Source organism: Lampetra fluviatilis, chromosome 40 (assembly GCF_964198595.1).
Source record: "Lampetra fluviatilis chromosome 40, kcLamFluv1.1, whole genome shotgun sequence".
NCBI classification, from domain to species: domain Eukaryota; kingdom Metazoa; phylum Chordata; class Hyperoartia; order Petromyzontiformes; family Petromyzontidae; genus Lampetra; species Lampetra fluviatilis.
Genome location: NC_136314.1, coordinates 5,492,771 through 5,506,749, shown reverse-complemented (window position 1 = coordinate 5,506,749; position 13,979 = coordinate 5,492,771). Strand labels below are relative to the sequence as shown.

General features: G+C 54.7%; 1 protein-coding gene across 15 annotated transcripts in view; it reads left to right on the top strand.

Moving 5' to 3' along the window:
• Positions 1 to 13,979, top strand: part of LOC144946169 (creatine transporter-like) — a 47,471-nt gene that overhangs the window by 21,491 nt on the left and 12,001 nt on the right. For 5 of the 15 annotated variants that reach the window (XM_078874959.1, XM_078874967.1, XM_078874961.1 and 2 more), the window contains 5 exons: positions 5,090 to 5,182; positions 9,317 to 9,819; positions 11,768 to 11,899; positions 12,085 to 12,472; positions 13,160 to 13,292. In XM_078874959.1, the coding sequence (XP_078731085.1) occupies positions 5,090 to 5,182; positions 9,317 to 9,819; positions 11,768 to 11,899; positions 12,085 to 12,472; positions 13,160 to 13,292 (1,249 nt within the window). Of the gene's footprint in view, positions 1 to 2,840; positions 3,010 to 5,089; positions 5,183 to 9,316; positions 9,820 to 11,767; positions 11,900 to 12,084; positions 12,473 to 13,159; positions 13,293 to 13,979 lie in introns of those variants that run through there. The other 10 variants (XM_078874964.1, XM_078874958.1, XM_078874960.1 and 7 more) reach the window with 5 other exon arrangements.

Below are 13,979 nucleotides of genomic sequence, written 5' to 3'. Positions count from 1 at the left end.
TAGTGACAGATTAGCGGATGCGAGCCCATGTCCTTGACACCAGGACCTACCGTGGAGCTGATCTGTCCTCTGACCATCGACTAGTCATCTGTAAGATGCGCCTGCCATTCTTCCACTCCGGTGGTGGGTGTACACCCAGGACCCCATTCCAACCTAAAGTGGCCTGGTCTCAGTTAGCTGATGAAAGTTGCAAGCGAGAATTTAATCATCGCTTGGAGCTGGGGTTGGCATCGTCCCCCACTCCTCCTGATGTCGAGGGTAAATGGGCGAGGTTTAGGACTGTGACTCATGCAGCTGCAATGGCTGCTTTGGGTACGTGGTCCAGACCTCCCCAGAGACCCTGGCTGACAGAGGAGGTGTTCAGGATAGTTGAGAAAAAGCGACAGGCCCACTCTCATCGGCTACAGCATCCCACGTCAGAGAATGAGGAGGCTTACCGCAGCCTTTGCTCGGAGGTTCGGAGAGCCGTAATGCGCTGCAAGGATGGGTGGTGGTCGCGGGTTGCTGAGGAGATGGAGTCTGCCTCAGTGGCCCGCGATCACAAATCACTATTTAACTCCATCAAAAAAGTAACCTGCAGCGCCACACCTATTACCATCATTAGGGGAAAGAACGGTGATCCATTCTCCGACCCACAGGAACAGGTTTGCAGATTTGCTGAGCATTTCTGTGAGGTCCTGGGGGAGGGGAAATCCCTCAGCCAGGAAAACATCATGGCACGAAGTGGGGATGACCCTGCTGAGGCTGCGGTGCCTCAAATATTGGAAAAGGTCGCCCCCTGTGAGTGGCTGGCTGAGGTGCCATCTGTTGAGGAAGTACCGAAGGCGATCCGGAGTCTGAGACCGGGAAAGGCATCGGGCAGAGATGATCTCCCAAGCGAAATGCTGAGGGAGGGTGGCGTTTGTGCACAGACTGCCCTACATGACATCATAACAACAGTCTGGACCGCTGGACGGGTTCCGCAGGATTGGAAGGATGCCCTGGTGGTCCCCCTCTTTAAGAAGGGGGACCGCACAGACTGTAACAACTACAGGGGCATCTCACTCCTCAGTATGCCGGGAAAGGTCCTGGCAAGGATTATTCAACATCGCCTTGCTAGGCACGCTGAAGAGAGGCTTGCGGAGCTCCAATGCGGTTTCAGGAAAGGGCGGTCCTGCACAGATGCCATATTTTCTGTCCGTCTGCTACAGCAGAGGTGTAGGGAATTTCAACAAGACCTACATCTCTGCTTTATTGACCTGGTCAAGGCCTATGATACCATCATTAGGCCTGGGCTCTGAGTTGTTCTTTGTGCTTCCGGAGTCCCTGACCCTCTGCTCACGATCATTAAGGACCTTCATGATGGTGAGCGGGCCCGGGTTAAACTACGTGGCCGGGAGTCAGAGCCTTTCCCTGTACACCTTGGGGTGCAACAGGGATGTCCTCTGACTCCCACATTATTTAACATCTATTTTGACCACGTAGTTCGTGAAGCCTTCAATAGCTGTACCGGGGGAATCTCCATTTGGTACAGATATAATGGGAGGCTGATCGATGCCCGGGTGCGATCAAGGGATGGCTCCCTATTGGTCAACCACGTTATGTATGCCGATGATTTGGTAATAGCTGCTCATTCAGAGGAGGAGTTGGAGACGCTGCTGCTGAGACTGGAGCGTGCCACTAAGAGTTGGGGCCTTACCATCAGCCCCACCAAAACTAAGCACCTGCCTGGGTATTTTGTACCATCGGACACTCCACCCCCACAACTCCCAATCGATGATGGGGCTGTTGTGGAGAGAGTGGAGAGTTTCCCATACATGGGCAGTGTGCTTATGGCCGGCTCCAGTTTAACAGCAGAGGTCTCACTCCGAATCAGTCGAGCGGCAATATCTTTTCATCGGTTGCGTAATGTTGTGTGGAAGCTACCTGGTCTGTCGCTCCGCACGAAGCTTCAAGTCTTCTCGGCCACAGTCATTCCCTCCCTTCTCTTTGCTTGCGAAACGTGGACCCCCCTAGTGGAGCATCTTTGCCGGTTGGAAACATTTAGGCTGGCCTGCCTACCATCCATCCTGGGTTTAACCAGGCTGGATTGTGTGAGGAGCTCACAAATCCTTTAAAGATCTGGGCAAAGTCCCATCGGTGAGCTCCTCCGGCTGGCAAGGCTGCGTTGGCTGGGTCATGTAGCCCGCATGCCCAGCCACCGCATGCCGAAACAGCTTTTGTTCGGCCGGATCGAGGGGGCTAAACGGGCGCGGCACGGGCTAGAGAAGAGATGGAGTGATATGGTACAGGAGGACGTGGAGCTGAGTGGACTTGCCGATGACTGGTACCAGCGGTGTCAAGATCGGGCTCTGTGGAGGAGGTTCGAGAAGGACGCTACTGGGCAGTTGGAGGCAGTCGCTCTCCAACAACAGCAGAGGGCGGAGGAGCGACGCTCACAACAACGAGCGAAACGCCGGGTGGCTAAAGCACAGCAAGTTGGCACAGTAGGGGGCACAGGTGGTGCATCAGCCAATCATCTCGGTCAGTCTACCTGTGGCACCTGGGTCTGCCCCGTGACCTCCTGCCAGCGGGCGTTCGACACTTCACGTGGCCTCAAGGTGCACATGGCCTGGCACAAGCGTCGTGGTGACGTCACCGCCACTTAGTGGCGAATGGCGGTTGTTGTGCTGTTGTTGTGTCAGGATACACGTGTGTATGACAGTGTGCACGTGTGTGTGCCAGTGTATGTGTGTGTGTAGGGGAGCGGTAGGGGAGCGGTAGTGTAGCGGTTTGCCCTGCACTACGAACCCGGCGATCCGAGTTCGATTCCCTCTCACGGCCAAATCTGTACAGGTCCCGGAACTCCCCTAAGTCGACTCCGCCTCAAATTATTCCCTGGTGCCGTGGTGTAAACATCGCCACTGGGGAGACAAAGGCGGCCGGGCGTGGTGCTGGCCACCCACTCCCTCGTGTGCCGTGCCGGCCCTTCATAGGTGCTGCTACTCGCTAACAGCACTTGCCCCTGCAGCCTGTCACAGGCTTGACAATGTAATGTACTTAAAACATTAATACAATGTAGTATCTGTGTACATTAATACAATGTCGTGTACATGAACATTTATACAATGTAGTATACATGTCACCATGTATACCGTGTAATGAATATGTAACTGTATACTGTGTAGTATATAAAAACAATTATCTGATGCAGTGTATATGTCACTATACCATTACATTAGCCAAGAATGTATGTTTGTGTGTAACTCGCGTGACGTCACTCCACATGCCCCCCCTCATTAATATTCATGAGCGGGTGGATTTTTACACTCACACAGAAGGTCGAGCGGAAATACAATTTTTTTCGCAAATTCGCTTTAAGTTTCACATTTCCTTGTTGAAAGTGAATCTAATCAATAATTCTACGCAACAAAAACGTGGATTTGGTATCTTTATTTCTTTAGCACTTGAGACAAAAGGTTAGTCTAATTGATGCTTCTACATTATGGTAAAATAGACATTTCTCGGTGACTTTCCAGATATTGTATCGAATTCCAATTAATTTCAACCCCAGCGACCGAAAGCAGAAGAGAATAAAGTATCAGAGCAGTGAATTTGAACAAATTGAAGGTCACTTACATACAGTGCTACAGTGTGACATGAAGTGAGGTGTTTCCTGACTTCGTTTTGTGCAAGATTCACTGCCATCAAATTTACACAAAATATACTCTGATACATCTTTTCGTAAATATTACAGCTCCCGTCCTGGGACGGGCACAAGGCGAGTGTAGTGAATATTCACGTCACTCATCTTCGTCTCAAACTCTCCCCCTGGCGAGCCACCCACCTCTAGCCCCGCCCCCCTCTCTCCCCCATCTCTAGCCCCGCCCACTCTCCCATCTCTAGCCCCGCCCCCTTACCCTACCCTATATAGCCCCTCCCTCTCCCCCATCTCTAGCCCCGCTCCCCTCTCCCATCTCTAGCCCCGCCCCCCCCTCTCCCCCACCTCCAGCCCCGCCCCTCTCCCATCTCTAGCCCCGCCCCCCCTCTCCCCCACCTCTAGCCCCGCCCCCCCTCTCCCCCACCTCTAGCCCCGCCCCCTTACCCTACCCTATATAGCCCCGCCCCCTCTCTTTCCCACCTCTAGCCCCGCCCCCCTCTCTCCCCCACCTCTAGCCCCGCCCCCTCTCTCCCCCACCTCTAGCCCCGCCCCCTTACCCTACCCTATATAGCCTCGTGTCACGGCAGCGCTCTCGCCTGCTTCAGCAGTTTCCCTGCTGTGATTGTCTCACCTGGTGACGGTCGCTTGTGTTGCGATCGAAACGTCGTGACTTATTACTTACTACCTACGTGGCTTTATCGAAAGAACCGAGGCGTATGAGTATGTAATTGTATACCATGGGGTGTAGACGACGTCCCTGTGTATACCGCGCGGTGTAACCACATGCAGTCGTAGACCTTCAAATCTAGATAGTCGTAGATCTCTTACGTTAGTCTATGGGTCTGTGCGTTTGTCGGTCTCTCACGTTAGTCCGTGGGTCTCTCTGTAAGTCTATGGATCTCTCTGTGAGTATGGGAGGGCGAGGCGGTCATATGCAAAGGACAAGAGGAATTATTGAGTCTGGACTTGAACAGGGGCAGGGAGTCGACAGCGTGGTCCGCTGGGGGAATGAAGTTGTTCCAGACTGTGGGTGCAGCAGAGGAAAATGAGCGACCTCCCACTGAGTGAAACCTGACCGCTGGGTTTCCACAGAGAGCAGCCGCTGTTGGAGCGGAGCGTGCATGGAGGGAATCCGCGTGAGGTGGAAGGGAAGAGGTATTGAATTGGACCGAGAGTTAGAGGCACCGTTCAGTATAAACAAGGCGAGTGGGCTCTGGCAGCATGCGTCAAGGCAAGGAGGTACGACTCGCCAGAGGCTGAGACTAAGACCGGAGTGGCGGCCAAAGGAGGGAGCAGTGCCCGACAGAACGTCCACCGCAGGCGCACGGTGGACCGTCGCATCGCTGGACTCTGAGAGATAGTGGCGGCTTGGGAGAGACTTTCGTCCAGCAGTGGATAGACCACGGCCGGTGATACCACGTGATTGTGTAAATGACACCTCTCTGTGTGTGTGTGTACGTCCATGCCTAGGCTCCCAGCTGCCAGCCTAACTCAAGACCAGTGTCCTGCTCGACGCCACGACCATCCTCCACCTTCCCGTCTCCTCACCTGTCCACCAAGGAGGTACTTAACCTGGCTCAGGTCACGTTCCCTGGTTAGGATCACTTTGGTCTGTCTTTAGGTTTGAAGTCTGCCATGCGACCCCGAAATTGTGTTTTATTGATATTCACCAGATAAAATACATTGAATGATTGTATTACGAATGTAAGGGCCCTGTTAAAAACGTTTGCGACTTTGGGACGACCTCCCCCCCCCTCCTTGGGAAGTTCTAGGTCCTTCTCTGGACCATGTACCAGAAACCTGCACTCAAAGAAAGGGAGACGTGGGTTGTGGGCCCGAATGGAGACAGCCAGTTGGATGCAGAGAGCTAGAGACGAGGACGCTGTGGAGCAGGTTGGGGAGATGAGAAGTGTGGTTGGTTGGAGCGACTCAGAATGGGCGATCGTTGTGGGTCGGCCGCATTCTTCTCAGAGCCGGGAGCTGCAAGGCTCGGATGTCGGGAACGAGGCCGAGAGGCGGAACGAGAGAGAGAGATGCACCACTCGACGGGAGTGACGCAAAGAGGAGAGTTCCTGATCGGGCAGGCAAGGTGGTGGAGGGAGATGGAGCCAAGGACCTGGCATTCGATTTCCTAATAGCCACGGCTAACATCAGCAGTGGTCGATAGCTGAGCCAGTCGTGATGGCATGCCACCCACTACTCCCTAAACAAAACTATGCGTGGATTTTTATCCGTTCCTCTGGTTGTTCCGCTCCACATTTAGAATCAACGTGCGGTTAGAGTATTTGGCCACTATACATTTCCACATCATAACCCACTTTGTTGAGCTATCATTTGTGGCCAGGTCACTTTTGAATAAGAGCTATGTAGCTCAGTGGGCTTTATCTGGTAAAATAAAAATAGTTTATAGGAAGAGATTCACCTTACAGAACTTGTCAGCGATTCTTACCTCCTGTATTATCTGTCTCCAATGGTGATTAATGATCACTTGGGCCCGGTCGCTTCTAAAAAAAAGCTGCATAGCTCAATGGGCCTTACTTAGAATACAAATATTTTACAGTTTTAGTTTAGATATCTGAAGCGGTCAAGGCGGCACCCCTCCCAGTACCCTTCACCAACCCGCACTGAACTAGCGTGGTGAAGTATGGTCAAGACAACCCGCACGACCCACGTGGCATGGGAAACGGCCTTTGTCCAGCAGTGGCTTGACAAAGGGGCTGTGAATTATTGGTATATTACGATACGGGCGAATTGGCCTCTGTCCTGTATTGCCACATCAAACTCAGCGGTCCCGAGTGCAATCGATGCGGCGGACTCCGAGACTCGTACCGAGCGGCAGGCGCGAGGACTCTGGACCGGTGTCCCGTCTTAGGAAAGCAACGATGCCAGGAGGGTGGGGGAGAGGGGTTTAGACGAGCCGAGCGATGGGCCCCAAACAGGTCGATCATCGCCGAGGGATGACCGCTGGTGTCGGGCGGTTTCGACCCAGCAGCGCGAGCGCCGCGTGACGTGCGCGACGTCACCTTGTTTCTAGGCAAAAACATAATAATTAGTATTACAAATAACTAATATTAGTAATACAGTAATAGTGGCATTTCCGTGATTTTCTGAGTGAAAGTACTGGAGTTACTACAGCAGTGGATGGGCCAGACTTTGGTCAAATTCAGTGGTGGATCTATAAATGTGTCAAAACATTGCTTTTTTATTTGGTATGTGCAATCATGAAACAAATATTCAATGCCAATATGAATAAAATAAGATTTTTTTGGGGTTTGAGAGGTGTGCGGCGACCCCCTCCCCCTCCCGGGTCAAAGGTGAAGACCATGGTTGTTATTGTCGTTGAATATTTAACTGAAATGAAATATTAAATGTTTCCCGCCGCCCCATGACATTTTCTGATCGCGTTGGCGTTTGCCCGGAGCACGCGCTGTGACGATTCCGCACGGCCCCAAAATCTAATCTCGCCGTAGGGAACTCGGGGCTAGATCGCGAAATGGGACCAGCCCGGAAAATTCAGGCTGCAGCCAGAAATTGTGGCCCAACTTGAGTTTACATTAAAAATATTGAAAGACGGGTGAAATATGACTCTCTGAGACGGGTGAGCTGAAGATGAGCACAGTGATCATCAGCAGCTGCAGCGGCCATGAGCGTTCCACTGCTGGTTGAAGGCCTCCCCACGCTACCGCCTGCGACGTTGGGGTGAATGAATTTCAGGGACCTGATTAGTGGATAATTCCTGCGGCCCAGTCATTGAATGAAAGAGTGAACCATGGAGCCCAATGAATGAAATAATTAATTGGTGAGCCATAGTGCCAAATGATTGAATTAGTGAACTGTGGGGCCTGATGAATGAAGGAAAGATTGAGTGAACTCTGATATCTGGTGAAATAATGAGTGATCCCTGGGGCACAGCGAATGAAAGATTAATGAATGAACCATGGCGGCCAGTGAATGAATGAGTGAACGCTGGGGTTCGGCAAATGAATCGTTGAACCCTGGGGCACGGTGAATGAGGGATTAATGAATGGACCATGGTGCCCAGCAAATTAATTAGTGAACCCTGGGGCTCGGTCAAAGAGCGAGTAAACCTTGGTGCCCAGTGAATGAATGAATGAGTTAGTGACTCATCAGGCACTGTGAGTGATGTAATGGATGGGAGGAATGAGTGAATCTCGAGGAGCCGTGTGGAATGCTCGTGGGAAATATCGGATGTCGCACAACACATGGTATGTGATATCCCGCCCGCCTTTATCGCTCCATCTCACACTGTAATATTGCAATCGCTCTCCTAATTATTTATATCGTACAGGACAGTGCCGTGTACACGCACACACGCGTACTCTGCGTACACGCAGTTCAACGTGGTGTATTACAGTATACAATACATTGCAGTGTATATACAACGCAGTGGTGTATTGTATATACTTATACATAATGGGATACACTCTTCGACAGAGTGGGCGAGATGTCGCTATACGCGCGCCTCATACGTTCGTACGGACCAGCGGATGTAAAGGGGTATAGGGACTTTTCGACCACCCAGTAAAATAGCTGTAATAACACCGTGTACGCTCCGTGTATGTGAGGTACTATACATTGTGTTGTGCAGCATACACCGTGTACACGAGCTGTTCGATGATGTACTTTATGGTACTCAATATGTGTACATGCATTACAGGGTGGGCGGACGGGAAGTCCCTATACCCTTATTGTATAAAGTTAATTAAGTCGCAGAGGTAAAGGGGGTATAGGGATTTCCCGCCCACCCTCTCGTATCGTGCAGTGTGCTGCACATGCGGGGTCCACTAGGGGCGCTGTCGGGCCTCCTCTCCTCGTGGAATTTTCCACTACCCCTGTCCCACAGCGATTCCCAAGCCCAGAGCCGAACATTCGAACTCTCCAGTAAACATGGGGCGATGGGCCAACGCTTCCAACCGCATGCCAACATTCCTCACGTTGGCATCTTTACTGCATACTTACCTTTGCCATAACAATAACTCTGACCATACCGATGTATATTTATCTGTGATGCTAACAAGAAAACCCTCCCTCACCTTAACAATAGGACCATCCCTGACCATACAAATAGGACCATCCCTGACCCAAACAATAGGACCATCCCTTACCCTAACAATAGACCCTAACAATAACTATCCGTGATCATACACACAGCGCTATATTTAGGCATTGGGACACTGCCCCCCCACCCTGCCCCTACACCCCCACCCCTCGTAGGGTAACCTACGTAAAATTAATAGACCAGCGATGACTGAAAGGGGCATTGTTGATGTTTTGTACACAACACAGGCGCAATCTGCATCAGCAGTCTCGCCTTTGTTAATCACACGGGCCCGTGGCAGGCCAGCATGACCATGGAGTGAGCCCTGACTCTAGCCCTGAGCCTAACCCCAACCGCGAACGCTCGGTCCCACCGCTCCGTGTCCGTGGTGGACGTCATCTCAGGCGCTGGCTCTCCCCGTCGTCTGCCACTCGGTCGCGAGTCTCGACCACCGTGCATCGTCAATTGTAGCCATGACGCGTGCTGCTCCGGTCCGCTCGCTTTCCACGCGCACGTTCCCTCGTCCACACGTTCCTCTCCCTGTCGCTCGGCGCAGCATCGCTACGTGTCTGGCACTCGCGACCCCACCCTAACCCTGTGTCTTCCGTGTGCGTGCGTGCGCGTGCGTGTGTGTGCAGAAACCCTCTGCGCTCCCACACCATGTCGGAGGGCTCCCCCGAATCCCCCAAGCGCCACGTGTCCCCCTCCCCGTGCTCTTCGCAGTCCGACTCGGACACCACGGGCCCTCTCCTCCTCGACCACAACTACGGCCACGACAACGACGAGGAGGACGACGACGAAGATGCCGTGACTTGCCACCGCGTCCACCGCGGCCACCACGCCGTCGTCGGCATGGACGGCGACCGCAAGTCCCGGCAGGCGTCGGTGCGTGTGCCGATGTTCGACGGCGCCACCGCGGCCGCCGCGGAGAAGAAGAAGAAGATGGAGCTGGGGGCAGTGGCGGGGGGTGGCGCCGGAGCCCGGGATGTGGCCGTCGCCGGCAAGGACGCCGGCGTCGGGAGTTCGGTTGAGCGGCAGACGTGGGGCAGGCAGCTCGACTTCCTGATGTCGTGCGTGGGCTACGCGGTGGGGCTCGGCAACGTGTGGCGCTTCCCCTACCTGTGCTACCGCAACGGCGGAGGTGGGTCCCGCCCGCTTGCTCGCCCGCTCGGCAAGGTCCACACGTGTTCGCTCACCAGATTGTTCACTTCTTGAGGGGGGGAGCGGTCCAGGGGCTCTCCGGGGGTGTCCGTGCGAGGCATCGGTAACCGAGACCCCCGAACTCGCTGCGCTAGAGAACCCGGTTCAACCACAGTCGGCGGCGAAACCGCCATTCGAACCCAGGCTCTCGGCTGTGCCTGCTTAGCGTCTCTGACCTCTGAGCCACCCGGCCTCCTCTGTTTGTCTCAAGGGGGGCAGATGCGTGTGGTGGGAGAAAAAAGGGGGGCCTGGCTTATGCTGGAACAGGATGTGGGTCGTGGGGGGGGGGCGATTGCTCTATTGACGCAGATGCAATTAAATTAAAAGTGATTACCCAGCATGCAATTCTGTGGAACGCCCCCCACCTCCCCCGTCCACCTCCCCCGCCCACCTCCCCCGCCCTCTTTCCCCGCCCCTTCGCCAACCCCTCCCTGCCGCAGGTCTTGGGAGCTTTGTGAGCTTGCACTTTGACCTAGTGACCTGAAAAGTGACCCCCCCCTCCTCCCAGGTGAGGCACAGAGGTCGCGAGTGTCGCTGAGCATAGCGCTTGTTGGGGGGTGGGTGGGGGGGTATGCTGGTGGGTGGGGGGGGGAGGGCCCCAGGGGGGGGGGGGGGGGGATAGGCAGATAGGGGGTGGAGACCTCAGTGTGAGTACCACCGATGCGACCTCCCACCCCCACAACCGCGGTCTTGGAACCCTTTGTTTGTTCCCCACTACCTGCACCTATAAGTGGTAGAGCCATTGGTGAGGGGTTGGGCAATGGGGGGAGTGGCCCCTCCATGAGACCTCCAAATAGGGGTCTGATTGATGTTTAGCAGAGGAAATGCAGTGAGTCAATGCTACCATTAATCTGGGTCCCTGTTTAAAGGAGGTCGTGGGTTCGATCCCGACCCTGACGCCTGCTGCTGTATATCTGGAGTTTGCATGTTCCCCCCGTGGTCACGTGGGTTTTTCTCTGGGTCCTCCGGTTTTTCCATCCACATTTAGAATGAACGTGCATTTAAAGCATTTTGCCTGCACTACATTTCCACATGGTAAGCCACTTAATTGAGCTATCATTAGCTCGGTGGGATCACAAGTATTGTGGTTAATGCAGACATGATTCCTTGGAAAAAGTTTCAGTTTGGTGTTTTAACATCTTAACACCTGTTTTGTTGCCAGAAAAAGGGGAAAACCCTATTATCATAGCTCAGTGGGCTTTACCTTGTAAAATAAAAAATAGTTTAGGTTATAGAAATAGATTCACTTTCCAGGACTGCCCTCCGTGTGGTTGGTCGCCATTATTACCTCCTGTACCATCAGTCTCCATGGCGATGAATGATCACTGTTAAAGTTAGGGCCTGGGTCAGGGTTAAGGTCTGGATCAGGGTCAGTAATAGGGTCAGGGTTAGGGTCTGGATCAGGGTCAGTAATAGGGTCAGGGTTAAGGTCTGGATCAGGGTCAGTAATAGGGTCAGGGTTAGGGTCTGGATCAGGGTCAGTAATAGGGTCAGGGTTAAGGTCTGGATCAGGGTCAGTAATAGGGTCAGGGTTAAGGTCTGGATCAGGGTCAGTAATAGGGTCAGGGTTAGGGTCTGGATCAGGGTCAGTAATAGGGTCGGGTTTAGGATCTACGTCAGGTTCTGGTTTAGAGGCTGGGGCAAGGGTCTGGGTCTGGGTTAGGCTCTGAGCCTGGGTCGAGGTTTGAGTCAGGGTCTTGGTCTGTTTCAGGGTTAGGGTCAGAAGGTCATGCCAGCCCGCCCGTCCTTCCACCTCTAACCCCTCGTGAATCTCGCGTGCGGCCTCCTTCTGAAACTCTAATCTGGTCACCCCCTCTCGCTGGATCTGGGTGTCCGGTCCCCCTCAATAATGTGCCCCCCCGCCTCACCCACTCCTTCCTCCGCCGCAGGGGTGTTCCTCATCCCCTACTGCCTGACGCTCATCGCTGCGGGGATCCCCTGCTTCTTCATGGAGGTGTCGCTGGGACAGTTCACCAAGCAGGGCGGCATTGGTGCCTGGGGCATCGCGCCGATCTTCAAAGGTGCTGCACCCCCTATCAACTACCGCCCCTCCTGACCGATGACACCTTGACCGTCACCTCGACCGATGCCCCCCTTGACTAATGGCACAATTGACTGCCGCCACCCTTGGCTGATGACCCCGCAAACCTCTGGGTGTGCGTTATTGAGTCCCGTTCCATTTGTCCCGGCCTGCGTTCATGCCTAGGCCTGGGCTACGCCTCCATGGTCATCGTCTTCTACTGCAACTGCTACTACATCCTGATCCTCGCCTGGGCGCTCTACTACCTGGCCCACTGCTTCACCATGGGGCCGTTGCCCTGGGCTACCTGCGGCAACAAGTGGAACACCAAGTTCTGCTCAGACGGCACCTGCCAGTACCCGTCGGGGGACGCCAACGGCACGGAGGGGTCACTCAATGGGACGGCAGGACCCGGGTTTCTGAATGGAACGGCATGGTCGACGGCGTGGCCGGCGCTGACGAATGCCACGTCGGAGTCGTCGCTGCTGCTGCCGCTGAGCAACGTGTCGGCCCTGGGGCACGCGTGCCCACCGCTCAACGTCGTCACCACCTCGTCCGTCGTGGAGTTCTGGGAGTGAGTGCTGCGCTGGGGGGGGATGTGGGCGTGCGTGTGTACGTGTGCGTTGGTGTGTACACGCGCGTGTCCGGAGGGGTAGTGCAGTGGTTGGCGTGTTACGCGGCGAACCCGGCGACCGGGGTTCGATTCCTGCTGACGGTCAACACCAGTGACGATTATTTGAACCAGTCCTGGGCCTCTCCTAGGTCGACTCGGCCTCAAATGAGTACTTGGTGCTGTGTGTAAACATCGCCACTGAGGAGACAAAGGCGACCAGGCGTGGTGTTGGCCACCCACCCCCTCGTGTGCTGTGATGACCTTCATAGGTGCTCGCTAGCAGCACTTGCCCCAACAGTCTGTTCAGGCTACATTGTACGGGGGATGTTTGTTTTTGTCTTTGGAGTGGTGGTGCAGTGGTTAGCCCACTGCGCTATGAACCTGGCATTCTGAGTTCGATTCCCACTCAAGATCAATCGTGGGGAATACTTGAACCAGTCCGAGGCCTCTGAGTACCTGAACAGGTCCTAGGACTTCGAGTACCTGGATCGGCCTGTAAACATCAGCATTGGGGAGACAAAGGCGGCCGGGCATCCAGCTGGCCAGACACCCCCTCATGCACCCCACGTACATTTCCCAGGTGAAATATTCTAAAGAATACAAATGAAAACACCGTCCGTGCGCGTGCGTACGTGCGTGCGTGCGTAGGCGTAAGGTGCTGTCCATGACGACGGGCCTGCACGACTTGGGCTCCGTGCACTGGGAGATGCTGCTGTGCCTCATCGCCTCCTGGCTCGTCGTCTACTTCTGTGTGTGGAAGGGCGTTCGCAGCACGGGAAAGGTGCAGTCCACCACCACACCACCACCACCACATCAGTGCCACGCCAGCCCCACCACATCACCACAGCCACATCACCACAGCCACATCAGTGCCACGCCACCCCCACCACACCACCACAGCCACATCACCACTACCACATCAGTGCCACACCAGCCCCACCACACCACCACAGCCACATCACCACTACCACATCAGTGCCACACCACCACACCACCCCGCCACACCACCACATCAGTGCCACACCAGCCCCACCACACCACCACAGCCACATCACCACCACCACATCAGTGCCACACCAGCCCCACCACACCACCACCGCCACATCACCACCACCACATTAGTGCCACACCACCCTCACCACACCACCACAGCCACATCACCACCACCACATCAGTGCCACACCAGCCCCACCACACCACCACAGCCACATCACCACTACCACATCAGTGCCACACCAGCCCCACCACACCACCACAGCCACATCACCACCACCACATCAGTGCCACACCAGCTCCACCACACCACCACAGCCACATCACCACCACCACATCAGTGCCACACCAGCCCCACCACACCACCACAGCCACATCACCACCATCACATCAGTGCCACACCAGCCCCACCACACCACCACAGCCACATCACCACCACCACATCAGTGCCACACCAGCTCCACCACACCACCAC